This window comes from Pseudonaja textilis, chromosome 16 (assembly GCF_049901715.1).
Source record: "Pseudonaja textilis isolate UNSWEBS1 chromosome 16, rPseTex1.2, whole genome shotgun sequence".
In the NCBI taxonomy this organism is placed as follows: Eukaryota; Metazoa; Chordata; class Lepidosauria; order Squamata; family Elapidae; genus Pseudonaja; species Pseudonaja textilis.
Window position 1 is genome coordinate 9,078,158 of NC_142005.1, and position 24,934 is coordinate 9,103,091.

The 24,934-nt window shown below is 49.5% G+C and overlaps 1 protein-coding gene across 5 annotated transcripts in view; it reads right to left on the bottom strand.

Annotated features, from left to right (window-relative positions):
- Positions 1-4,530: 4,530 nt before the first annotated feature.
- GATAD2B (GATA zinc finger domain containing 2B) overlaps positions 4,531-24,934 on the bottom strand; it is a 38,664-nt gene continuing 18,260 nt past the window's right edge. For 2 of the 5 annotated variants that reach the window (XM_026720193.2, XM_087914232.1), the window contains exons 2-11: positions 24,397-24,726; positions 18,978-19,110; positions 18,407-18,538; positions 17,915-18,046; positions 16,915-17,085; positions 15,791-16,106; positions 13,871-14,073; positions 13,638-13,751; positions 12,775-12,892; positions 4,531-10,238 (exon numbers count right to left, since the gene is read on the bottom strand). In XM_026720193.2, the coding sequence (XP_026575978.1) occupies positions 10,105-10,238; positions 12,775-12,892; positions 13,638-13,751; positions 13,871-14,073; positions 15,791-16,106; positions 16,915-17,085; positions 17,915-18,046; positions 18,407-18,538; positions 18,978-19,110; positions 24,397-24,725 (1,782 nt within the window). In that variant the 5' untranslated portion in view covers position 24,726 and the 3' untranslated portion in view covers positions 4,531-10,104. The remainder of the gene's footprint in view (positions 10,239-12,774; positions 12,893-13,637; positions 13,752-13,870; positions 14,074-15,790; positions 16,107-16,914; positions 17,086-17,914; positions 18,047-18,406; positions 18,539-18,977; positions 19,111-24,396; positions 24,727-24,934) is intronic. The other 3 variants (XM_026720194.2, XM_087914233.1, XR_015739717.1) reach the window with 2 other exon arrangements.

Genomic DNA, 24,934 nt, shown 5'->3' on the forward strand with positions numbered 1-24,934 from the left:
CCCCAAAAAACGTCTAATCCAGCCATCAATCCCCTCCCCACCACCCGTTACCCTGGAAGGTCTATTTTTGATACAAAATGCCAAAACTACCTCAATCTGCCAGCCACCTCTGGCCGCCAAATAAGACTTCCCCCACACCCCCACCCCGGCTCTTTCTTCACCAAAGTGGGGAGGAAAAATGGGGACCCCTTTTCCCATGGGACCCCTTAAGTTTCCAGACCCTGCAGCAACCCGTTCCAAGGAAGAGATGCGAATCAGAGAGAAGAAACGCTTTCTCTCACCCTTCCTCCGTCTGGCTCGTTTTGGGATGGAGATGCAAGTTGGACCCCCCCCCCCAGTTGTGCCAATGTGTGTGGGGGGGGAGTGGAAACACCCCCCCCAAATATTCCCCAATAATATGGGGTGGAGGAAGACCACCTGGTTCTGCTATTCCCCACCCAGGGTGCCTGGGAATTCGGCGCCAGCATACCAAATATCATGAAACTCAAAGTTTCCCCAACTTTCTACCATGTCCCGTCATGCCTCCTTCCTCCATCTCCAGGGTGTGTGTGTGTGGCAACACCACTGCCCCCCCTTATCCCAAATCCTGTGTTCCTTCTCTTTCGTTGTCCTCCTTGCTGCTCCCTTCAGAATCTTTTGTGGAGTGGTTTGTGGTTTTTTTTGCTGGATACATAGATTGCATACATATATATATATATATGTTTTCTGAGGTTCTCGCGGGTATTTGTATGTGGATCTTTGGTTGTTCGGGTTTTCTCCCGTGTAAGACTCACTCTGAGAAGCACAGAGCCGAAGACAGAAGCCTGAAGATGATGAATGAGACTTCATCGAAACGTTGCCTAGATACTTCGAATCTTACGCGGGAGAAAACCCGAACAACCAAAGATCCACATATATATATATATAAGGTCTCTTATCCAAATATTTTTTGAAGAGGGTAACACAACACAGAGTCACACACACACACACACACACACACAAATTATGGCTGAACTGCTTCCAAAGATGTAAAGCTTTAACTGGAGAAGGAAGGGAAGATGGAATCTGGTGCAGGAGCCATGGAGCTTGAAGGTCAAGGTTGAGAGCTCTTCTGGTCCCACAATTGAGCTACTGATGGAAACATCTCAAGAGACCCTCCCACCTTGTGACTGTGGTTTTTTGGGGGGCTCAAACTCATCCGGTGAAAGGCGGCCTTAAGTTGGGCGCAAGAGACCCTCTCTTTCAACTTCTCTCGGTCGTAGCAACGGCGACTTTTCCAACAGTCACAGTTGAACGACCCAACTCATTGTTGGGATGCCATCCAGACGTGACGTCAGAAGCTCGTGATGGTAGCTGCACCAGAGATTCTCCCTTCCTTTTTTTCTCCCCCTTTTCCTTTCTTTTCTCCCCGAACCAAACTTTCTTTCCTAGTCTTTGGCTTCTCTTTCTCAAACAGCAAAGCCAACCCGGTGGGAATCAACTGTAGCTTAAGCTCTTTTGGAGTCCCACCTAAAACACCTGCTTCTAGGTGGGCGATGGACCCACCTTGGTCCTTAAGGGAGTGCCAGGTGGTGTTCTCGTGGTAACCAAATGTGAAGATGGAAAAGGTCACGAGAGCTAGAGCGATATCAAGGACAGGAAGAGAAATCGGAGGAAGGTGGGTTCTTGGAGAAGGTGCCTACAGCTTTCTTGGTCCATCGGTGGTGCCTTTCTCTTCCGTTCTGTCTTTCTACGCTTTCTCAAAAGAAAATTAAGAAAGGAAACAGAAGAGAGGGAAAGAGAGAGAAGGGGGGGATCTCTCTTTCTACAAAAGACTAGGACTCAAAAGAATGTTCACAGATTCAGTTTGTACATTTCCCCAAAAAAAATTGTTGAAAAAAGGAAGGAAGAAGATTAGATAGAAGTTCATTCCTACCTCTTTTCCATTCTAAGTTTCTTCTCTGCAAACTACAACCAAAATGCCTCCCGCCCCCTTCCTTTCCCTACCCTAAAGTTGAATATTCTTCCCCAAAGTTTTTCTTTCAGATTATTCTAGTGCCTTAGGCAAAACTATGGGGTTTTTTCCACCCCCCTTAGCTGAAAATTGAGTTTGATCTTTGTTTTTCCTCAAATATCGGGTGCTTCCCAACGTACAGAAGCACAGACAGTGGTTTAAGGGCCAGAGTCAACTCCCAAGGACCATGGATGGCTTCTCATGAGGTTGGATGGTCCATAGCTCTATTTTGGAGATAAGAGCTAAGACCCATCCTTTTCGACCTGTTGACCAAAAGGTACCTTGTCAGGAGATTGCTGTTGCTCACGATCTTCTGCGGACTTATTTTCCCCCCGACGGTGCGGAAGTGTTGACTTGCAAACCTTTTAAGAAAATAACCGAATCTTATTTTTTAACCTCGGATCATTCATCTCTTTAAATATTTTAATTAGGGTTGAAAATGGGGGGGGGAAGGAGAGAGACTTGGAAGGTGGCCCTCCTGCCCTTTGAACCGTTGTGGATAAAGAGAATAAAATGGCTAGTACCAAATGAGGTGAGCTTTTAGGCTTTTGAACCTAAAAATGGAGTTTTTTTAAAAAAAATATGTACATGTTTGTGGAACGAGGATGCAAGCTTTAAAAGGAACCTACCGGAGTCTTCTTGGGAGATTTAAAAAAACAACAACAACGGGAGAAAGTTTTGGAAAAGTAAAAGCTGTTCGAGAGAGGAAATTTCAGGCCAAAATTAAAAAAAAGGACGAAGAACAGAAGCGCTATCGAATTAGCAAGAAAATTTGAATTGTTCAATTCCGGCTGGGATAAATTTGACATCTAATCCAAACTGGGACTTCTCCGTCATCACCCTTCTCTGGGGGGAAATAAAAAAATATATGTATTTGTACCAACCTCAAATTATTTTAAAGGTTTGGAAATCCACAGGCTGAACAAAGCGGCCCAAGTCAGAGAGAGAAAAAAAATATTTTTAAAGAAGTATCTGGAAGGAAGAAAAGACAGGAAAGGAAAATTTCAGAAGACGGTTGGTCTCGAAGGCGGGTTGGACTTCAAATATTTTTCTCCAAATTTGAACGCAGGCTCCTAATTTTAAGATGCTGAGGGGCTTCCTTCTCTTTTTATGAAATTTGGGGGTCTCACAGGAAAAAATCGCCCCGCTTAGTCACTGAAGATTGCCAAACCTTTGAAGCTAAAGTGTCTGGGAAAACCTTCTTGACTGCGTTGAAAATTAAAAAGAAAATTAAGGAAAATGGTTCTTGGTCAGCCTAGGTTTTTTGGGGGAGTGGGGGAAAAAAAGGGGGTTAAATATTTTTTTTCTCTATCGGCCAAGGCTGATATTAAACTCGACTTTGGGTGTGTGTGCAGGGGTGGGATTCAAATTTCTTAACAACCGGTTCTGTGGGCTTGGCCAAATTGGTGGATGTGGCTTGGTGGTCACGTGACTGACTGAGCATGGCTTACATGTAAATATTGATGTAAATATATTTTTATATATAAAAAAAGAACTTTTACCCAAAAGCAGGCAGGCAGGCAGTTGCTCACAGAATCACAGATTCACTCAGAGATCTTTCTGCAATCTGCTGCCCGAGTCTTTCACATAAAATCTGCTTGCAAGCAAACTCACAACATTAACTCACCACACCATGTATGTAAATATTGATATTTTTTTTAATAAAAAAAGAGCAACTTTTACCCCAAAGCAGGCAAAGCAGGCAGGCGGATTGAGTTGCTCACAGAATCACAGATCTACTTAGAGATCTGTGTTTCCGCCATCGGTTACCTGAGTCTGCACTGAAAAGTAGAAGCTTCGGTCCTAAGGAAGGTTCAGCTCAGCTTTTAGATGAGCTAGAAAGCAAGAAATCCAATGATTTCCTGCTTTCTAGCTGATCTAAATCTCCCGGCACAGCTGATAGTTGGAACAGCTGATGGTCAGGGGAAAAAAAAAAAAAAGGAAAAATAGCAACTTACTTTAACAGGCAAGTTGGATGGCGTGTATACCAGGTAAGGAGTGGGCGGGGCCAGCCAGTGCCGCGATTTGCCGGTTCTCCAAACTGCGCAGAATCGTAACTAGCGGTTCTATAGAACCGGTCCGTACCAGTAGAATCCCACCCCTGGAAGAAAATCTATGTTGGGGGGTGTGCGGAAGAAAATCTACCAATTCTGTGAGTTGTGGTTCTTAAAATGCACATTTTGGAGGTTGGACTCTTTCCCCATCTCAATTCCCTCCGGTTTTCCAAAAACCTCCAACGTATAAATATAGGTAGCCCTCGACTTACGACCACAATCGAGCCTGAATTTTAAGTTGCTAAGCAACTTAAAACTTTGTGGAGTTTGAACACATTTTATGATCTTTGCTTGCCACAGTTGTTAAGTGAATCTGGCCTCTCCATTGACTTGTTCGGGTCGCAAAAGGGGGTGGTGTGACACCTCTCCCGCCCGTGGACGCTGCCACCGTCGTAAATATGAGTCAGCTGCCCAGGGTCTGAATTGTGGTCACGTGAAAGGAGAGAAAAAAATTTATTCCAGCCTCCAAAGAAGCCAAACCATCAGGGTAGCCACATCAAAATGTATAAACCATTCCTTTCTTTATTAAACATAGCTTGCAAGTGATAAATATTACAAAGTTTTTTTTTTAATCCTTTCTCCAAAAATTAGCTTATTATTATTATTATTATTTGTTTTTAATCAGGTCACTGCATAATCAATTGGCAATATTTAAACAACTTTTTTTTGTGTGTTTAATCCTCCTTTCATCGCCTTTTTTTTTTTTTAAAACCGGATCCAAAAACACAAGGCCAAAAATTAAAAAAGAAAAGAAAAAGAAATTAAAAACCCCTCTTAAAATGGTGCAAAAGGACTGGTTTCCTGTTCTCTTCCCCCCCTCCCCCGCCCCTTAGACTCCACCCCAATATTTCCACCTTATAATTTGGACTCCTTCTGTCCAAGTGGCTCTCAAGTTAAACTGGAGATATGAAGGTTTTTTGGGGAGGCGGGTTGTCCCCCCCTCTCCCCCGTCCCCAAAATAGATTCGACTTCTGCAACGGAAAAGAGGCCAGTGGTTGAAACCAAAAGAAGGCGAAGATGGGGGTTGCCAGTCGTGGGGGCAAAGTTCCAGGGATGGTCAGACGGATCTCCAAGTTGGTGCCTTCCTTAGGACCTTCAAAGTTGGATGTTAACGTAGTGTTTCTTAACCTTGACTGCTTTTAAGGTAGGTGGGCTTCAACTCCCAGGATTCTTCAGCCTCCTTAAGTGGACTTCAACTCCCAGAATTCCCAATTTTAAGATGGTTGGACTCCAACTCCCAGAATTCGCCAACCATTTTAAGATGGTGGACCTCAACTCCAAGATTTCCTCAATCTTTTTGAGATGGGTGGACTTCAACTCTTGGAATTCGCCAACCATTTTAAGATGGTGGACCTCAGCTCCAAGATTTCCTCAATCTCTTCAAGATGGGTGGACTTCAACTCCCAGAATTCCCCAACTGTTTTAAGATGGGTGGGATTCAAATTTTTTTTTACTACCAATTCTGTGGCTTGGTGGGCGTGGCAGGGGAAGGATACTGTAAAATCTCCAGTCAGAGGTGGGATTTGCCGGTTCTCCGAACTACTCAAAATTTCAGCTACCGGTTCTCCAGAACTGGTCAGAACCGGCTGAAGGCCACCCTCTGGTGGACTCCAAAACTTCCAGAATTCTGGGAGTTGGAAGTCCACCCATCTTAAAAGTGGCGAAGGTTGAGAAACACTACCCTAGACGAAACTCACGGACAGAAGAGGTGCAAAAATCTCAGGATCCTGAGGATCGTTGGACTCCGATGGAGATCCAAAGAGATGGGTTGGCCAACGGTCAACACCCAACGGCTTTGTCCCAAAGCGAAAGCATCTTTTTTTTTTTTTTAAAAAAAAGAGAAAAATCAGTGCAAATTTACGGGTGGAATCGTCCTGATCTGGGGTTATACTTGTAGGTGGTGTTGGCCCCTGCTCCAAGTAAACCCACCCACCCACCCAAAACTGGAGGGGGGGAAATCTAGGGTGGGCTTAAGAGGAGCAGAAACCAGACTGGCCTTGGGCTGGGGTTGTGTGTCTCTTGGGGTACAAGAAGATGAAAAGGCACCATTGCGGGAACTAAGAGCCACTGTATCAATTTCAGCTTTTTTTGGGGGGCGGGGTGTGAGGGAGGAAGAGGAAGATGAAAAGGGGGTGCGTGGGGCAGAGGGGAGCTGCCCAGCCCCTCCTGTGCACCCCTTTCCCCAGGAAACCACATTTCGACCATTTTAATGTCATACACAAAAGAGTTTCACACTACAAAAGGACATCGACAAACGTCACAATATCCATGGCTAAGCTGTCTCTTTTTCGTGGTTTTGAGTTTTCTCTATACAATGTACAACTTGTTTTTCTTCCTCCCCTCTTTCTCCCCACTTTCTTCCTTCCTTCCTTCCTTTTTTTTTTTCTCCATTTCTTTTCTCTGGTTTTTCTTTTTCTTTTTTTTCCCTTTTCTTTAATGTGTCAAGAAATAGCTTATATACAACAAAGAAGTCCTTGTTATAACGGGGTAAATTTTTTTTCTTCTTCTTCTTCTTTCTGGCAGCAAGGTTACGAGTTAAGCAAAAAGAAATTTTCATGGAGAGGAGGGTACGAAGGACCGGGGGGTGGAGAAAGGAAAATTGAGGGCGGGGGTACAGGATGGCCTTTCACCCCCGTTTTCCCGACGGGAACCGTTAACATACAAAATAAAATAAAATATAAACGAGGAAACAGAACAAAAGCTCAGCATGATTCACAAAGCAGCTACAACTAAACAGTAAACCCCCCCCCCCCCAAAAAGAAACGGAAGCCAGCGTATTAATCTTTGAAATTAAAAAAGGTATTTTTCTATATTACATCTCCAAAAAAAAAAAGAGAAAGAGAAAGAAAGGGAGGGAGGGAGAGAGAGAAGGAGAGAGAGAAGGGAATAAGAAATAGCTTAAGTTTAGTTGGGGGAAATAGAAAAAAGCAAATTTTGGAAGAGCGCTCAAAAGGAAGAGAGACGGGCGGGGCAGGTCGATTTACGATCCTGTCAGAAAATCCGTTTTCCTGGATAGCAAAAGGTTCCCATCTAATTTTGGCTAATTTCTTGGCAGAAATTCAAACAGGTGCTTTTTTGGAATTTTTTTTTCTTTTTTGATACTTGAGCAAAAATTATTGCACGTTTCCTACGTCACCGAAAAAAAAGAAAAAAAAAGATTAAGAGGAGTAGAGAAAGAAGGAAGAAATTGACAAAGGAAGGAAGGAAGGAAGGAAGGGAAAGTGGGAAGAGAAGGGAGGGAAGGAATAGACGGGAAGGAAGGAAGGAAATGAAAGAAAGGAATAGACGGGAAGGAAGGAAGGGAAGGAATAGACGGGAAGGAAGGAAGGAAATGAAAGAAAGGAATAGACAGCGGAAGGAAGGAAGGAATAGACGGGAAGGAAGGAAGGAAATGAAAGAAAGGAATAGACGGGAAGGAAGGAAGGAAGGAATAGGACGGGAAGGAAGGAAGGAAATGAAAGAAAGGAATAGACAGGGGAAGGAAGGAAGGGAAGGAATAGACGGGAAGGAAGGAAGGAAATGAAAGAAAGGAATAGACAGGGGAAGGAAGGAAGGGAAGGAATAGACGGGAAGGAAGGAAGGAAATGAAAGAAAGGAATAGACAGCGGAAGGAAGGAAGGAATAGACGGGAAGGAAGGAAGGAAATGAAAGAAAGGAATAGACGGGAAGGAAGGAAGGGAAGGAATAGACGGAAGGAAGGAAGGAAATGAAAGAAAGGAATAGACAGCGGAAGGAAGGAAGGAATAGACGGAAGGAAGGAAGGAAATGAAAGAAAGGAATAGAGCGGGAAGGAAGGAAGGAAGGAATAGACGGGAAGGAAGGAAGGAAATGAAAGAAAGGAATAGACAGGGGAAGGAAGGAAGGGAAGGAATAGACGGGAAGGAAGGAAGGAAATGAAAGAAAGGAATAGACAGCGGAAGGAAGGAAGGAATAGACGGGAAGGAAGGAAGGAAATGAAAGAAAGGAATAGACGGGAAGGAAGGAAGGGAAGGAATAGACGGGAAGGAAGGAAGGAAATGAAAGAAAGGAATAGACAGGGGAAGGAAGGAAGGGAAGGAATAGACGGGAAGGAAGGAAGGAAATGAAAGAAAGGAATAGACAGGGGAAGGAAGGAAGGGAAGGAATAGACGGGAAGGAAGGAAGGAATAGACGGGAAGGAAGGAAGGAAATGAAAGAAAGGAATAGACAGGGGAAGGAAGGAAGGAAGGAAGGAAGGAAGGAAGGAAGGAAGGAAGGAAAATCAGCACAATATCCAAACCAAACTGAAACTCAAAATCTTAAGCCTACGTGACCCACATAGTCTGAGCCACAACAGGGAGAGCCGAGGGAAGGGGGGTCTTAAGGATGGGGCGCCTAGGGCGAGTTGGGGAGGGAGGGGGAGGGGGGGGAGGGAGGGGAGGGCTTAAAACCCCACATTCGAAAGAGCAAGAGAATAAAATAAAATACAAAACAAAACCATCGCCAGAGGCCTCTAAGGCTGCCGCTCGCGAAAGCTGGCTTTGCAGAGAATTGCACATTTTGGGGGCTGGGGAGGCGGGCCGGCGGGCGTGTCGGGCTGTCCAAGGTTCAGGTGGCGGAACGTGCCTGGTTCCCTCCCCGCAGACTCATCCCGGGGGTTTTGAAGGGCGCTGGGGGTGGGGTGGGGGGACACACACTCAAAACAAATCCTGGGTCTCGGGTCTCTTCGGGTGCATCCGCGCTGGGGTTCCTCTGCCGCCTTCCGTGGATTCGCTAAGTGCTCGGAGGTTTGGAGGAGGCTAAACGGATGGCGAGAGAGAGAGAGAGAAAAAGAGAGAGAGAGAGAGAGACCATCCCAGCAGCTGCCGGCTTTTTCAGAGGGATCGATGGACCCAAGGGTTGACCCGAAGAACCCCAAGGGCTAATACTTGGGGAGCAAAGGGGGGGGGGAAAGTTGGGGGCCCCCAAGAACGAGAGTGGGGCGGTTCGGATCTCCGCGTGGAAAAGAGCGGGTGGATATCGAAGAAGCGGGAAAAAAAAAAACCCAAGCGAAGACGACGGGGTGTAGCGAACGGTGAGCGGGAAGGGACTCCTTGCTTCTGGCGTCGGAGGGATGACGGAACGGGAAGGGACGCGAGGATCCCGGGTCCCTCGCCTGGCCGGGAGCTCCTTCGGATGGCCAACGGCCGGCAGGATCCGCGGAAGGGAGACTCGATTCTCTTTCACGTCGCTCAGACTGATGTGGGACGTCGCTGGAGGAGAGAGTCCGACCAATCTCTGGCAGGCAGAAGTTTCCTTTTCCTAGCATGGACGATTCAACCCGCCCCCCTCAAAAAACGAACCCCCCAACAACACCCCTTTGCTTTCTATGCTTGGTGGTCTTCCCACCTCCGAAAGCAGCCGTCTCGTGGATGTTTGGACCCCCGCCCCATCAGGGTTTGGCTTCGGAAAAGGGGTAACCATTATAAATCCCCCCCCCGCTGACTTGATCCCTCGTTTTTAAGCCAGGATGGAAAAAAGGCCCTTCCGGGACTCTGTTCTCTCCAGGTGGTCTCCTTTTCTCCCTCCCGTGGAATTTTTAAAAAAAGAGCAAAAGGCAATAAAAAAATGAAAACAAAAACGAGAAAAAAAAAAAAAGCGGTTATTAAAAAGTTCTACAAGGTTGCCGTTACAGTCGAAGAAAAGGGGAAGGAAGAGATAAGCGCATAAAAAGGGAGTGTGAAAACACACACGGGCGCGGTGCGAGGGTTGTCCGAGCTGATTCTGACTTTGGGTGGGACGGGGGGGGAGGGGGAGGGTGGAAACAGGAAGGGCTTGGGGTGCTTCCCGCCGGCCCAAAACAAAATCCAGAGCGGGCGGCGTGGGGAAGAGGGGTGCCAGCGAGACGGTTGCGAAAAGGGCCGGTGGGGTAGGGGGGATCCCGCGAAAGTTTCTCGTCTTCATTCTCGTCTTTTTTTTTCTTCCTTCCCCCGCCACTGTTTTCTGGGGGAGGGGTTTTTTTCCTATCCCTCCGTGGTAGGCACCAGTACAGGCACTGCATGCGATGGATGAGGGGCGGGGGGCTCAGATGGGGGAATCATGGGGGGGGGAGGAGGAGGGGGGGCAGGTGCAGGGCTGGTGTTATTTTTGCCCGCTGATGGATTGCGATATCGAGCGCGGAGGGATCATATCGAGTAGATATTCCCGCTGCCGGTCCGCCAAGCTGGACCCTTTGTGGCCGCCCATCCCGGCGTTCAGGTAGGCGATGTTGACTCCTGGAGAAAAAGAGACAGAGACAGAGAGACACAGACAGACAGAGAGATAGAGAAAGACACAGAAAGATAGAGACACAGAGAGAAAGACAGAGAGAGAGACAAAGACACAGAGAGAGAGAGAGAGAAAGACAGAGACGGACACACACAGAGAAAGACAGAAAGACAGAGAGATAAAGACGGAAAGACCCAGAAAGACAGAGACAGATCGAGAAAGACAGAGAGAGATAAAAACACACACACACACAGAGAAAGAGAGAAAGACACAAACAGAGAGAAAGAGACAGAGACAGAAAGACAGAGACAGAGAGGGAAAGAAACAGAGAGAAAAACAGAGACAGACAACAGAGAGAAAGACAGAAAGACACACACAGAAAGAGACAGAAAGACAGAGAGAGAGAGAGAGAGGGAGAGGGAGAGAAAGAGAGGGAGGGAAAAAAAGTTAAGTCCTTTTTTTTTGGTTTTGGAAATTTCCCAGGTGAGCTTCTTCACCTGAAAAGATATCTAACCATCTCAAGAGTTCGTCCTTCTCAATACATATTGAGCTAAAACCAGAAATATTTCTGCTAGGGATTTTACCTGAAATCTACAGTAAGGAGAATGTCTGTCTAATTATTCATGTATCCACTGCAGCTAGAACGGTATTTGCGCAACATCGGAAAGGTGAGGATATCTCCACTGACAAGGAGATGATCAGGAAAACATTCGACTGCGCAGAAACCAACAGATTTAACAGTAGCAACCAAGGAGAAAGAGCAAACTGAGTATATTATAGGATATGGAAAATATTTTATCCATGGTTAGAGAATAAAAAAGGAATTTGGAAACGAGAGAGAATCAAAGAGAATAGAAAATAAAGTAAGAGATATAAATAACTGTCAATATATATATATATATGATGAGAACAATGAGATGCAATGCTAATGAGATATCCCCCGAAGAGCTGTATAATGATTAGTAGTTTGATGTATCTTAATTCTAAGCTTAGAGAAATAATATTAATGCGAATGGTGTTATAAATGGTGAAGAAGTTGGCACAGAGATGTTGGTGCCCAGACGACACACTGCTTGAGAAAAAAATGAAATGTACTTTTGAAACTGAAGAATAAAAAAATGTATTATACTGTATATTAAAAAAAAGAGTTTGTCAGAGTATATTCATGAACTGGAATAAAGCTTAACAACAAGGGGTGACACCCACTGAATTGTGGGGTGACACTTAAAGACAGAACCTAGGCCTGGTTTATCTCTGTTCTGTGCTCAGCACTAAAGTGAAAGAGAAACTAACTTGCTTGCTTGCTGAAACGGAGCTGCCGCTGCTGCTGCTGTTTTTGCTTATGTTATGTTGAAAGAATCTACAAATGGTATTGTACGCTTTACTCGTATTAATATGTTTATAAAGAAGTTTAACGATCCTGATGGATCAAGTCTGTGTGTTTTCTGGACGTGAATTTATGCTGCAAACTCTTGACAGAGTTCGTCATTCTTGGCAGCGGGAGAAAAAAACAAGGGAGACCCGGGAAAATATGGCGGTTAAGGCAAGACAAGCGCTCTGTAAATCGAGCAGAGACTCTGCTCTGGGAGGGCGGAAGAGTCAGGAATGGGAGGGCTAGCCTGCCCCTGAAGCTCGGGTTCGAGTTAAGAGGTGTGGATGTCGCCTGTGCCTTCCTGGCCCTCAAATATTTAGGGGGAAAGGGGTTTGAAAGAGCAGTGCGGCAGCTTGGAAATCGAAAGTGCATTCCATTCATAGTTTTTCAAAGATAGTAACTAGGGGACTGAAGTTTCTGCGCGCAAATATCTAATTGGAGAACATTGATGACTCTGGGCTAGGGATGTGTCCCATTGGAGAATATGAATTAGGATACACCCAGGAGGTGGGGGAAAAACCAGGGTCAAGGGTGACGATGAATGATGTGCCTTGGAGTCAGCTACACCCAGACAGTGCCGGACATGTTAACTCCCAATAAATCCTTTTGAAGTTTTGGAAGTTTGGCTTGAGACTCGTGAGGGTAAATGCCAGAATCCTGACAGGGACAAGGAGGAAAAAAGCCCCATGGAAGAAGTGGGGCAGGATATCCCAACCACAATCGAACGACCAGATTTATGGTTCCCAAAGATTTCTAGGGGAGGAATCTGTGAAGTTTTTTTTAAAAAAATTCCCTCTAGAGATCAAAAATTAAGAGCTTTGTATGAGTGAAATTTAATTGTTTACAAACAGTTTAGACTTTCGTTTCAAAAACCCCTGATTTATGGGAGAAGCGTCAGCGAGCTTCTCGTGGACATAAAAAGGAGCAAGAATTTCTCCAGGCCTTCCTGAATTTGGGACGTTCCCAGTCTGGTGTTTGAAATAACCACGCAACAAAAGTCAGGAAACAGTCTGGAGCGTGGACTGTTCTTTGACAACCCCTATGTCCTGAGCCCCGACTCTAACCCGAAGCGCCCCCCCTAGGCTGTCGCAGCAGAGAGAGAGGGGGGGGTCCTGGCTCTGTGGCTGAATTCCCACCCACCTTCCCACCCAGCCCCAATTCGTCCCAGTTACCTGGCATCCCGAGGAGTCCGCTGGCGACGGGGAGCTGCGGCGCCTGTGCGAAGTTGGAGAGCATGGAGCGAGCGGACGTGGGCAAACTGCGTTGTAGGGAGCTTTGAGGCTGGGGGGCCTGGAGGGAAGGAATGAAGGAGGGAGGAAAAGGTCATAGTTAGGTTGGATGTCTTTGTTGTGCTTTAAAATGCTGTTTTTGTTGTGTTAAAATGGTTTGGGGTTATTTAAATTGCCCAGAGTTCGTGATGGAGATGGGGAAAGAAAGAAAGGAAGGAAGGAAGGAAGGAAGGAAGGAAGGAAGGAAGGAAGGAAGGAAGGAAGGAAGGAAGGAAGGAAGGAAGGAAGGAAAGGAGGGAGGGAAGGAAGGAAGGAAGGAAGGAAGGAAGGAAAAGAAAGAAAGTAGGAAGGAAGGAAAGGAAAGGAAAGGAAGAAAAGAAAGAAGGAAAGGAAGAAAGAAAGAAAAAGAAAGAAAGAAAGAAAGAAAGAGAAAGAAAGAAAGAAGGAAAGAAAGAAGGAAAAAAAAAAGAAGGAAAGGAAAAAAAAAAAAGGGAGGGAGGGAAAGAAAGAGAAGAAGGTAGGCGGGAGGCGAGGGAGAAAAGAAGAAGGAAGGAAAATAGGAGTGAGGGAAGGAAGGAAAGAAAGAAGGGAGGGAGGGAGGGAGGCAGAGAAGAAAAAGCAAGGAAGGAAAGGAGGGAGGGAGAGAAGGAACGAAAGGAGAAGGAAAGAAGGAAGGAAAGCAGGGAAGCCAAGAGTAGCTGTGGGGGCAACCCTTAAACCGAACACCGTTTCGAACGGAAAGAGCACCTGGGCCAGGGAACTGGCGGCAGGCAGAACCACGCTGGGCCAAGGGGGCCGGGCCTCACCTGTCGGAGTGTGTGATGCCTCATGACGCTCTCCTGCTTGCTGACGCTGGCCACGCTGGCCGGAGCCGTGGTGGGCGAGAGGGTGGCCTGCTGCTGCAGCCGCTGCTCGATCTCCTGGGGAAGACGGGAGGGAGACAGTCGCAGTCCTGACAGCCGCAGCCCCACGTCGGGCATCCCCGTTCGCGCCTCTCTCCACCCCACCCCACACCCGCACCGGGAGTCCCTCGACCTGCCTGTTCCTGCTGCAAGGCTTTGACGAAGGCGTTCTTCAGCCGGTTGGTGTGCTCGGCCTTGAGCGCCTTCTTCTGGTTGGAGGTCATGCACTGCTCGCACAGGATTTTGCCGTTCTTCTCCTGCTTCCAGTGTGGGGTGAAATCCGTGCGGCACTGCGCGCAGATGAAGGGCTCCACTCGGAGGAGGGAGGCGCAGCCTTTGCCTGAGGGGAGGGGTTGGGGGTGAGGGGGAAGGAGGGGAGGAAAAGGAGGAGGAGGATTAGCCCCAATTTTCCAAGGGAAGCAATTCAGCGGCTGAGGCGCTGAGCTTGTCGATTCAGAAAGGTGGGCAGCTCAGAGGTTCGAATCCCTAGCGCCGCATAACGGAGGGAGCTCCCATCACTTGTCCCAGCTCCTGCCAACCGAGCAGTTCGAAAAGTACGTAAAAAATGCAAGTAGAAAAATAGGGACCCCTTGGGTGGGAAGGGAACGGCGTTTAGTCCTGCCGGCCACATGACCACGGAGACGTCTTCGGACAGTGTCGTTTCTTTGGCTTTGTCACAGAGATGAGCAGCGCCCCCTAGAGCCAGGAATGACTAGCACGCATGTGCAAGGGGGAACCTTGATCTTTGATCTTATTATTATTATCCCGCCTTTATGATTATTTTTTTATTAATAACGCAAGGTGGCAGACATAGCCACTTCTCCTTTCTCCTGCTATTATTCCCTGCAAAAATAACCCTGCAAGGTGGACTGCGCTGAGAGGGAGGGACTGGCCCGAAGTCACCCAGCTGGGTTTTTTTTTGTGCCTGACGCAGGACAAGAACTCACAGCCTCCTAGTGATAGGCCCAAAGTCACCCAGCCGGCTTTCATGCCTAAGGAGGGACTAGAACTCCCCGTCTCTTGGTGATTGGCCCAAAGCCACCCAATCAGCTTTTGTGCCTTAAGGCAGGACTAGAACTCCCGACTCCTGGTGATTGGCCTAAAGTCACCCAATCGGCTTTCATACCTAAGGCGGGACTAGAACTCCCTGTCTCCTGGTGATTGGCCTAAAGTCACCCAATCAGCTGTTGTGCCTTAAGGCGGGACTAGAACTCCGTCTCCTGGTGATTGGCCCAAAGTCACCCAATCAGCTTTTGTGCCTTAAGGTGGGACTAGAACTCCCGACTCCTGGTGATTGGCCCAAAGTCACCCAATCAGCTTTCGTGCCTTAAGGCGGGACTAGAACTCCCCGTCTCCTGGTGATTGGCCCAAAGTCACCCAATCAGCTTTCGTGCCTTAAGGCGGGACTAGAACTCCCCGTCTCCTGGTGATTGGCCCAAAAGTCACCCAGCTGGATTTCATGCCTAAGGCAGGACTAGAACTCCTGTCTCCTGGTGATTGGCCTAAAGTCACCCAATCAGCTGTTGTGCCTTAAGGCGGGACTAGAACTCCGTCTCCTGGTGATTGGCCCAAAGTCACCCAATCAGCTTTTGTGCCTTAAGGTGGGACTAGAACTCCCCGACTCCTGGTGATTGGCCCAAAGTCACCCAATCAGCTTTCGTGCCTTAAGGCGGGACTAGAACTCCCCGTCTCCTGGTGATTGGCCCAAAGTCACCCAATCAGCTTTCGTGCCTTAAGGCGGGACTAGAACTCCCCGTCTCCTGGTGATTGGCCCAAAAGTCACCCAGCTGGATTTCATGCCTAAGGCAGGACTAGAACTCACAGTCTGATTTCCAGCTTGGTGCCTTCACCACTAGACAAAATTAGCTCTAATGAAATGCAAGCAGTTGAATCAACCCAGGGAGAAAACCTGGGAGGACAGCTGGACTTCCGCCTACAGCGCCCGACAAATGGTCGCCGGGGAACAAAAATTATCATCGGGGACTTTTTCCGGATTCGGATTTGGTTAACTGTGATCCCCACCCCCACCCCAACCCCCGCCGTCCTGCATCCTTTACCTTGGCTGTCAATGACGCTCTGGACCACTTCTTCTAGTCCCACCATGTAGATGAACTCGCTGTTGGCCGCGCTGGGCAGGAAGTGGAGCAAGGGGGCGGGGGGCTTGGGGGGAGGGATCTCCAAGAGAGTCTTTTCCAGCTGCTTGCGCAGGGCGAGCTTGGCGGCGGCCTGGGAATTGGCAGCCTCGTTCATGGCGCTGGGGCTGGGCAGGGGGGACGCCACCCGGTTCACCGCCACGGGCTGGATGTGGGAGGCGAGGTTCATATAGATGGCGGAGGAGCTGGTTCGCTGGCAGGGCACTGCCGAGGAGGACGGCTGGGGAGGGAAGAGAGGGAGAGAGAGACAAGACATAGCTTCGAAGTCTGGCCCTGTGTTAGGAGTTGATTCTCCTTTGCGTTCCCATCCCTTTCTCTCTTCTCCTTTCTGCTTCCATCCCTTCCTCTAGTCTCCTGTGTGTTCCCATCCCTTTCTCTTTTCTTTGTGTTCCCATCCCTTTCTCTCTTCTCCTTTCTGCTTTCATCCCTTCCTCTAGTCTCCTGTGTGTTTCCATCCCTTTCTCTCTTCTCCTTTCTGCTTCCATTCCTTCCTCTATTTTCCTTTGTGTTCCCATCCCTCTCTCTCTTCTCCTTTCTGCTTCCATCCCCTTCTCTTTTCTCCTTTGTGTTTCCATCCCTTTCTCTCTTCTCCTTTCTCCTTTCTGCTTCCATCCCTTCCTCTATTCTCCTGTGTGTTTCCATCCCTTTCTCTCTTCTCCTTTCTGCTTCCATCCCTTCTTCTATTCTCCTTTGTGTTTCCATCCCTTTCTCTCTTCTCCTTTCTGCTTCCATCCCTTCTTCTATTCTCCTGTGTGTTCCCATCCCTTTCTCTTTTCTCTTTTGTGTTTCCATCCCTTTCTCTCTTCTCCTTTCTGCTTCCATCCCTTCTCCTTTCTGCTTCCATCCCTTCTTCTATTCTCCTGTGTTTCCATCCCTTTCTCTCTTCTCCTTTGTGTTTCCATCCCTTTCTCTCTTCTCCTGTGTTTCCATCCCTTTCTCTCTTCTCCTTTCTCCTTCCATCCCTTCCTCTATTCTCCTGTGTGTTTCCATCCCTTTCTCTCCAAACGGGAAGGCTTCCCGTTCCTCACCGGCTGGTAATTGATAGCAGGGCTCATGTTCGGCGTGTTGCTGCGGATCAGGCCTGGTTTGGGAGGGATGCGCTGCCCTTGAAGCTGTGTGGGGTTGGGGGCAATAACCCGCTGGGATATAAGCATGTGGGGAAGGGCGGTATTGGTGGCCGATCGGATGACACTGTGACCCTGAGAAAGAGGAAGGTTAAGTCTTTAAAAGAGCCGGACGGCGATCGCTGGGATAGTTTGCCAACTTCCCGCTCCAACTTAGCGATGCCCGGAGTTGCCCATCCCAAATCTACCCAGGCTGGACCCCGCTTAGTCATCCACCTGGCTTTCTCGCCCAAGGCGGGACTAAAATTCGCCGCCTCCTGCTTCCTAGCGTGGTGCCCTCACCACTAGACCAAACTGTCTCTCCCAGAATTCCCTGATGTCAGACGAGGACTATTCGTCTTTATATTCTCGTCCCTTGGGCTTCTGATTTTTCTGGGCACGCCCATCTCTGATCCGTTGTCAGGATTCCGGCAGTTACCCGCCAATTAAATTATCTTGAGCCAAACTTCCCAATGATTTATTGGGAGTTAATATGCCGGCACTGCCTGGGTGTAGCCGACTCCACGGACACGTCATTCGTTGTCGCCCTTGATCCTGGTTTCCTCCCCCGCCCTCTGGGTGTATCATACCCAGCGTGACCTTCAACGGGTGAGGCCCTACGTGGAGCTACGCCGCTTCGGCAACTCAACGAAACAAGCGGGTTCCCAGGGAATTTGCTCTGCGCTGATTTGGACCGATTTCATGGGGGTGCGAGATAAGGCAAGGTATATAAAACACACGCACATAATCGGACACCGTCGGTGACCGAGCTCTGAAACTTGCAAAAGGCCTTTTGCCCTGGTTAAGGTAACCAGGTTTCCGCCGCTCGTTTCACACCGTGGCAAAACGAGCCCCAGAGCCTACACAACTGCCCTCCCTCGACAAGGCGCAGCGGATTCACGTTTGGGGGAAGAGATTCCCTTACCTGTAATGTTCTGAGGTTTTGGGGCTCAACCCCTTGAACTCCAGGTCGGGAGGGGAGTTTGGACAGAGCCTGCTGTCCGACGTGGGCAGGAGATGGCTGGACTATAGAGGCTGCGTTCTGGACAACCGGAGTCTGGCCGCCGGGCGGAAAAGAAAGAGGGACGAGAGAGAGAGAATCGATGAGAAAGGTTGTCGATTGAAAATGAAAGGGGGAACGTTTTTCGGACGATCTTTCAAGAAAATAGATGTTTTTCCTGATCGGCTCGCCAGGGAGGGGACAGGGGGGGATATCCTACCCACCTGGCCGGGGAGGATTTCCCTGAGAAAGTAAAAGTTGGGTGTCCACGCGGTTTTCGGCTAAACAGGGGCTCTCCAAACTTATAAGACTGGTGGACTTCAACTCCCAGAGTTCCTCAGCCGGCATGGGGTAAACTGGGAGTCGGGAGTCCACCGGGCTTCTTCCGGAGAGGTTACCGGCGCTCGCCTGCCTCACCTTCTGTATTACATTCTCCTTCTGCAGTTGGCTTTGCCGTAGTTTCTTCAACAGCACCAGCCGGGCTTCCTCTAACCGCAACTCGTCCCGGAGCTGTTTGATGAGCTGCTGCCTCTCCTCGACCCCTTTCCCCTGTGGGGAGGGAGACCAAGAGGTGAGGGTGGAGGGCGACCTTGCGGCAGGACTCGCTCAGCTGGGACCCCCCCCGGGTCTCCCCGTAGCTCAGGGGTCCCCAAACCCGGCCAACTTTGAAGACTCGGGGACTTCAACTCCCAGAATTCTCCCCAGCCAGCATAGCTTACTCTCTTGCAATCCCTTCCTCTGCAATTTCTCTCCACTTTAGGAGGTTAAGAGAGAGAGAAAAAAAGGAGAATTCTGGGAGTTGGAAGTCCGCAGGTCTTAAAAAGCTGCCAAGTTTGGAGACCTCCACCTTAGCTGGTTTTAAGACACTGATGTGTCCTGGGAACCCAACCCGACCCGACCCGGGGAAGCGCCTTGGGCAAGCCGCAACCTTCCGGTCGCTCTGGCGAACCCCGCTTCGTTGGGTTTGGTTCTGTCCCCTTTGCTGTACCTTGAACATTTCCAGGTTGGCTGCTTTCAGCCGCTCTTCTATGCGGGAATTGGAGCGAGGGCTGGAGGCTTCGTTGTCGGAGAGGACGATGACGTCCGGAGAAGGGGTGAGACGGCCCCTGTCTTGATCGCTGCTGGTTTCAGGAAGGGGGAAGAAAAGCCAGATTGAGAGAGGGGTTGGTTGCGGGGGTGGTGGTCTGTTTTTTTTGGGGTGGGTGGGTGTGGGATGGACGGACCGGGAGACAAGAAGCTACCTGAAGGAAGTTGCCTTGTTACACAGCTGGACCCACTAAGGAGAAAGAGGTTATCGGAGCAGGGAAAGGGGTAGATTGTGTGACAACAAGGGACCACCCGGATTTGCAACGTTTCGGGACCCAACTAGGTAACAGCATCAGTGCTAGAAGGAGAGGGGTTTGCAGAGAGGAGGAGGAGGAGACCTGCGGGCTCCTTCCAGACATTTCATGACCCAAACTAGCTGACCTCATTCAGCTACACATTCTCTAAAGCCTGGCCCCATTCACATCCCTCCACCTCCCACCCACCCAGCCTGGGGGGGGGAGGTGTTTTGAGCCACGCTGGTGGGCGTTATACGGGCCATCCACAAACCAAGCCGAAAACTGCCTTCCTCAGAGTCAATAAAAACCAATTTTTGGCAAAGTCACCCAGCCCCTCGCCGGCCCTCAATTGCCGGTTGTCGGGGCTTTTTAAATAGCGTTTCCCGAGCTCCCATTTTCCGTCTCATCCCTGCTTTGATCTAGGCTGGTAGATTCCGTTGACTAAAAGCCCGTGTGAACAAATAGACTGTCCACCCACCCAGCCACCCACTCAACAGACAGCGAGTCACTGAAGGATTGGGGTTTTTTTTTAAAAAAAACTTTCTCTCTCTGGCTGTTTTTTTTAATTTTTTTTGGCCAAATCACACCCCCCAGGGCTGGGACTTAGGCTGTGGAACCCTTGGCGTGGCCTAGGCAAGGCCTGCAACTCGGTCTGGGCCCTTCCAAGTTTCAACTGCCCCCCCCAAAAAAGGAGGTTGAGGTTTTGGGGGGAAAAGAAAAAAAAAACCTGCAGAGAAGAGCTAACTAGGAGGATTAAAGGCCCGGAGAATAAAACATAGGAAGAAGGTTTGCAGTCTAAAGAAACGAAGGACTTGACAGCGGTCTTCCAGGATTTGAGGGGCTGCCCCGAGGAATTGGGGCGAGGGGGAGGTGTCAAGCTATTCTCCAAAGCACCAGAAGAAGGCAGGACGAGAAGCGAAGGATCTCCCGCTTGGGCGGGGGGGTTGGACTAGATGACCTACAGGGTCCCTTCCAACCCTGATTATCTGTTATTTGAGGGGCTGCCCCAAAGGGGGAGGGAGAGGTCAATTAATTCTCCAAAGCACCAGAAGGCAGGACGAGAAGCGAAGGATCTCCCACTTGGGCGGGGGGGGGGTTGGACTAGATGACCTACAGGGTCCCTTCCAACCCTGATTATCTGTTATCTGAGGGGCTGCCCCAAAGGGGGAGGGAGAGGTCAATTAATTCTCCAAAGCACCAGAAGGCAGGACGAGAAGCGAAGGATCTCCTGCTTGGGTGGGTGGGGGGTTGGACTAGATGACCTACAGGGTCCCTTCCAACCCTGATTATCTGTTATCTGAGGGGCTGCCCCAAAGAAGAGGGGGAGAGGAAAGGTCAATTAATTTTCCAAAGCACCAGAAGGCAGGGCAAAGAAGCGAAGGATGGAAACTGATCGGGAGAGAGAAGCAACTTGGAATTAAGGAGAAGCTTCCTGACAGGGAGGACAATTAACCGGTGGAACAACTTGCCACCAGAAGTTGTGTGTGTGTGTGTGTGTGTCTGGGGGTGGGGGCTCCATCACTGGAGGCTTTTAAGAAGAGACTGGACAGTCACTGGTCTGAAACGGCACAGGTTCTCCTGATCGAGAAGGGGGCTGGACCAGAAGACCTCCAAGTGTCCCTTCCAAGTCTTTCGGATAAGACAGACGGGACTCAGATGAAAATCCGTCCTCGCGAAGGGGACTTGGGGGGTGGGGGGTGGGGATTCCTGGGCCGAACGCCCACGGGAGAAGCCCCGGAGTCAGAACGCCCGCGGATACCTCGATTCCGTGGCCATTTGGGCCCGCTGTGCTCCTCCGAGAGGAAGCGTCCGCAGAGAAGTAAGCCGAATTGTAGACCTGGGAGGAAGTCAATGGACACCAGTGGAGACGGACGGCCCCCTTCCGGTCGCTTGGAGACCGAGGATGCAACCTGGTCGCATTGTGACATCACACCCGGGAGGGGAGGGTCACAGGCCACCCAGGCAGGGGGTTTTGTGGGCCAAGGGACACCCAGACACCCCGCTCCCCGAGACCCACAAAGGCTGGAGCCGGGAGGGCTGGAAAGAGTTCTCACACCTCCCTCCACCTGGAGAAGGTTCTGTTCTCTAGAGGGAAGGAGGAGAATATGAGAGGGTCACCTGGGATGGTCAGTAAATGGCCCAGCCTGTCTCAAGAAGAGGTGGGAGGAAGGCGGGGGGGGGGCATGCTGAACTTTCGCAGGGGGAGAGGTCTAGCTGGCCAGGAGGCTTGGTTGAACCCGGAGGTCTTGGCTTCTTCTCCGTAACCGGGACCTTCTGTCCTTCAGGGTATGTGAGAAAGACCTTGGCAAAGGAATGCGGGCTAGGAATGAGTAGATAAGGGACGGCAGAGCCCAGAGCTGTCTAAGGGATGGAGAAAAAAGGACTCCGAAGGGACCTTCCCAAACTTCTGAAGCCGTAAAGGAAAGGGAGGGAGAACGGCAGTCTCAGGACTTGGGAGGTTCTGTTGACGTAGCCCTACAGCGAAGTAGAACTAGACCACGTCCTGCCTTGGTCTGTGTTTCAAGGCCCTGGGCTTGGACGGAAAGCCGGCATCTCGGCGTTCGAGGACTGAGCGCCATGGGATGGGGTGAGCTCCCATTCTCGCCGCAGCTCCTGCTATAACCGAGTAGTTCGAAAGCACGCGGATGCAAGTAGACCAACGGGTACCACTTCGGTGGGAAGCCAACCGCAGTGCGTGAAGTCGGGCTTGGCCACACGACCGCGGAGATCTCTTCGGACAGCGCTGGCTCAACGGCCTTCAAACGTCGAAAACCAACAGCGGAGGTAAAATTGACGTTATCTTTTGCTACCCGGGAAGGCTGCGAATGCGGGGGGGGAATACCTAGACGTTCGCCCCGCCTTCAATGAGGACCAACCCGATCCCCAAGTTTGGGTCGCGTCTCATAAAGCTCAACCCCCCCGTCTCAACTCTGCCCCCTCCTCACCCAAAAGGGCCCTATTGCAGCTCATAGGTTTCACGGACGTGTAGCTGAGCTGGAGGCACCTTCTGTTCAAGGTCAAGGAAAAAGAGAGAGAGAGAAAGAGAGAGAGAGGATGACCAACCAGCAGAGGCGGTGGGGCAGATGGCGAGCAGATGAGGCTGGCAAACCGAGCGAGATCCGAGGTGGTTCTGCCTTGGAGATGGTCCTCGCCCGCCTACGGCTGACAACTTGTCCCTTTGCCACTCGAACACGCGAGTGAGTCAGGGATTCACAGCTGATGCCCGGGATCCTGCTAAACCTTGGTCCGATGGATGCCTATCCCACCCCAGCACCCCGCATCGTGGTCTCGTAGCGTGGGTTCTTGTAGACCCCCCCCCGAGACTGAAAGTAGTACGTGTTATGGACCCCTGACCCTTCTTTGCTCTTCCTCCTCCTCTTCCTCCCTGTTAGGACCAGCGTTCGGGAGAAGATTAGAAGCTGGAAGAGTTGGACTCCTTCCAAAATAACGATGAGAATATCCAGCTCAGGAACAGATGCTTTCAGAAGCAAGTTATCTAAGGGAGAAGCAAGGTGTGATATCGCGGCATAAAAACCATCTTGGTAAACTACAGATAATTCTTGTCGTTTTTAACAGGGCAAAATGCTACCGTTTAATATACGGCGTTTTCTGGAAGGAGGCGAAACTTGCAGGAAACGTGGATCGGGAAGGATCCACATTTTAACGGGGGGGTGGGGGGGAGGAAGAGGCATTTCAGCTCTTCTCCGCTTCCACGCGCCTTGCTTATTAAAGCCAATTTAATTAATTTTAACACGTTGACATAATTCTATTAAAGGAGGTCGGGGAAAGGGCTTCAACTGAGGCGGTTTCGCGTGTTCTGTCATTTCGCGGGAGACAGTCATGATTAAGAAGTGTGGGAAAAAAAGTGGATTTCTTTTTTTAAAGGATGCCGCAATGCTTTCGAAACCTAAGCCGGCTGTACGCTAACCCTGGTTTAAGAGAATTAAAACTAGAGGCAACCAATGAGGTTTCTAGTCCCCAGTTTTACTTCCCCATATAATACTGCTAAGATCTAATAAATGAGAGTTTCCCCCCCCCTTCAAATCACTGTTTCCCAACCTTAACAACTTGAAGATATGTGGACTTCAACTCCCAGGATTCCACAGCCAGCCATGCTGGCTGTGGAATCCTGGGAGTTGAAGTCCACATATCTTCAAGTTGCGGTTGAGAAACATGACTCAAACTTTCTGGACTTCCAAGCTTCACACTGGCCAAGATGGCGTCGTCTGTTGACTTGTCCTGAATCCTGAGGCATTCTGGGAGACGGGTCCTTCTTTAACCGGACTCCCAAACCAGCTCACTGGTTCCTGGTTTCCAAATCTCACAATTCTTAAGACCCATCAGGTCATGCCTATCAAAATAAAAATGAAGCCACGGTGGCCAAAACGGATCTTCTCGTGGACTTCGGGGCCCTCAACGTTCGTCATCAAAAAGTCTTTCCCAACTGATCTAAATGAAGATCAAGATCGCGTGACGTGTTTAGCACCACTTTATAAGTAGCCTTGGTGAGGCCACAACGTGGAACACTGCATTCAGTTTTGGTCACCGCGGTGTAAAAAAAAAAAAAAAGAGGTGGACTCTCGAGAAAGAGTGCAGAGAAGAGCAACCAAGAGGATTAGGGAGACCGGAGGCTAAAACATAGGAAGAACGGTTGCAGGAATTGGATATGTCTAAGTTTAACGAAAAGAAGGACCAGGGGAGACATGATAATAGTCTTCCAATATTGGAGGGGTTCCCCCAAAGAAGAGGGAGTCAAGCTATTCTCCAAAGCCCCTGAAGGCAGGACAAGAAGCAACGGATGGAAACTCATCAAGCGGAGAAGCAACTTAGAACTAAGGAGAAACTTCCTAATAGTGAGGAACAATCAACCAGTGGAATGAAGTTGTCTCCAGAAGTTGTAAATGCTCCAACACTGGAAGTTTTTAAAAAAGATGTTGGATAACCGTTTGTCTGAAGTGGTGTAGGGTTTCCTGCCTAAGCAGGGGGTTGGACTAGAAGACCTCCAAGGTCCCTTCCCACTCCGTTATTCTATTCTAATACGCACCGCCCCTCCGTGGGGACAAACAGAAGCGAGAGGATCCCTACCTTCTTCTCGCGCTCATGTCCACTGGTTCGTCGTTGATGTTCTCCTTGCCGGATCTCCCGGAGGGCCGCCCATCAGTGTGGGGTCTCAGGTTCCCATTCAGCTTTTCCTCGTAGACTTTCAGTCCATCCTGCTTGACGGGCAGCTCGTGGGGCACCTCGATGCCCGCCAGGTCTTTCCTCTTGAGCAACGCCAACATCTTGAGGCGCTCCATGGCCTCGTGGCCCTCCATCTTCAACCTCTTGGCCAAGACATCGTCCCGCTCTTCGGCTTGGTCCAGGGTCCGCTTCAAGCGGTTGAGGCGTAGGGTATCCTCGCTCATGCGGTCCATCCTGCCCAGGGGGGTGAAAGGAGAAGGTGAAGAATGAGAAACCGCCATCTAATGAGGTGACCGAGTTGGGTAATCGAACATCTCAAGAAGAAGAGCCAGCTAAGGAAACACCAACAATCCCCTAAGTTCAGCCCCCAATTTTTATCGTCCACCATTCAAAGCCATCCATCTCTCGGTGGTTGACCCGTAATGACCAATATCTACTGTCC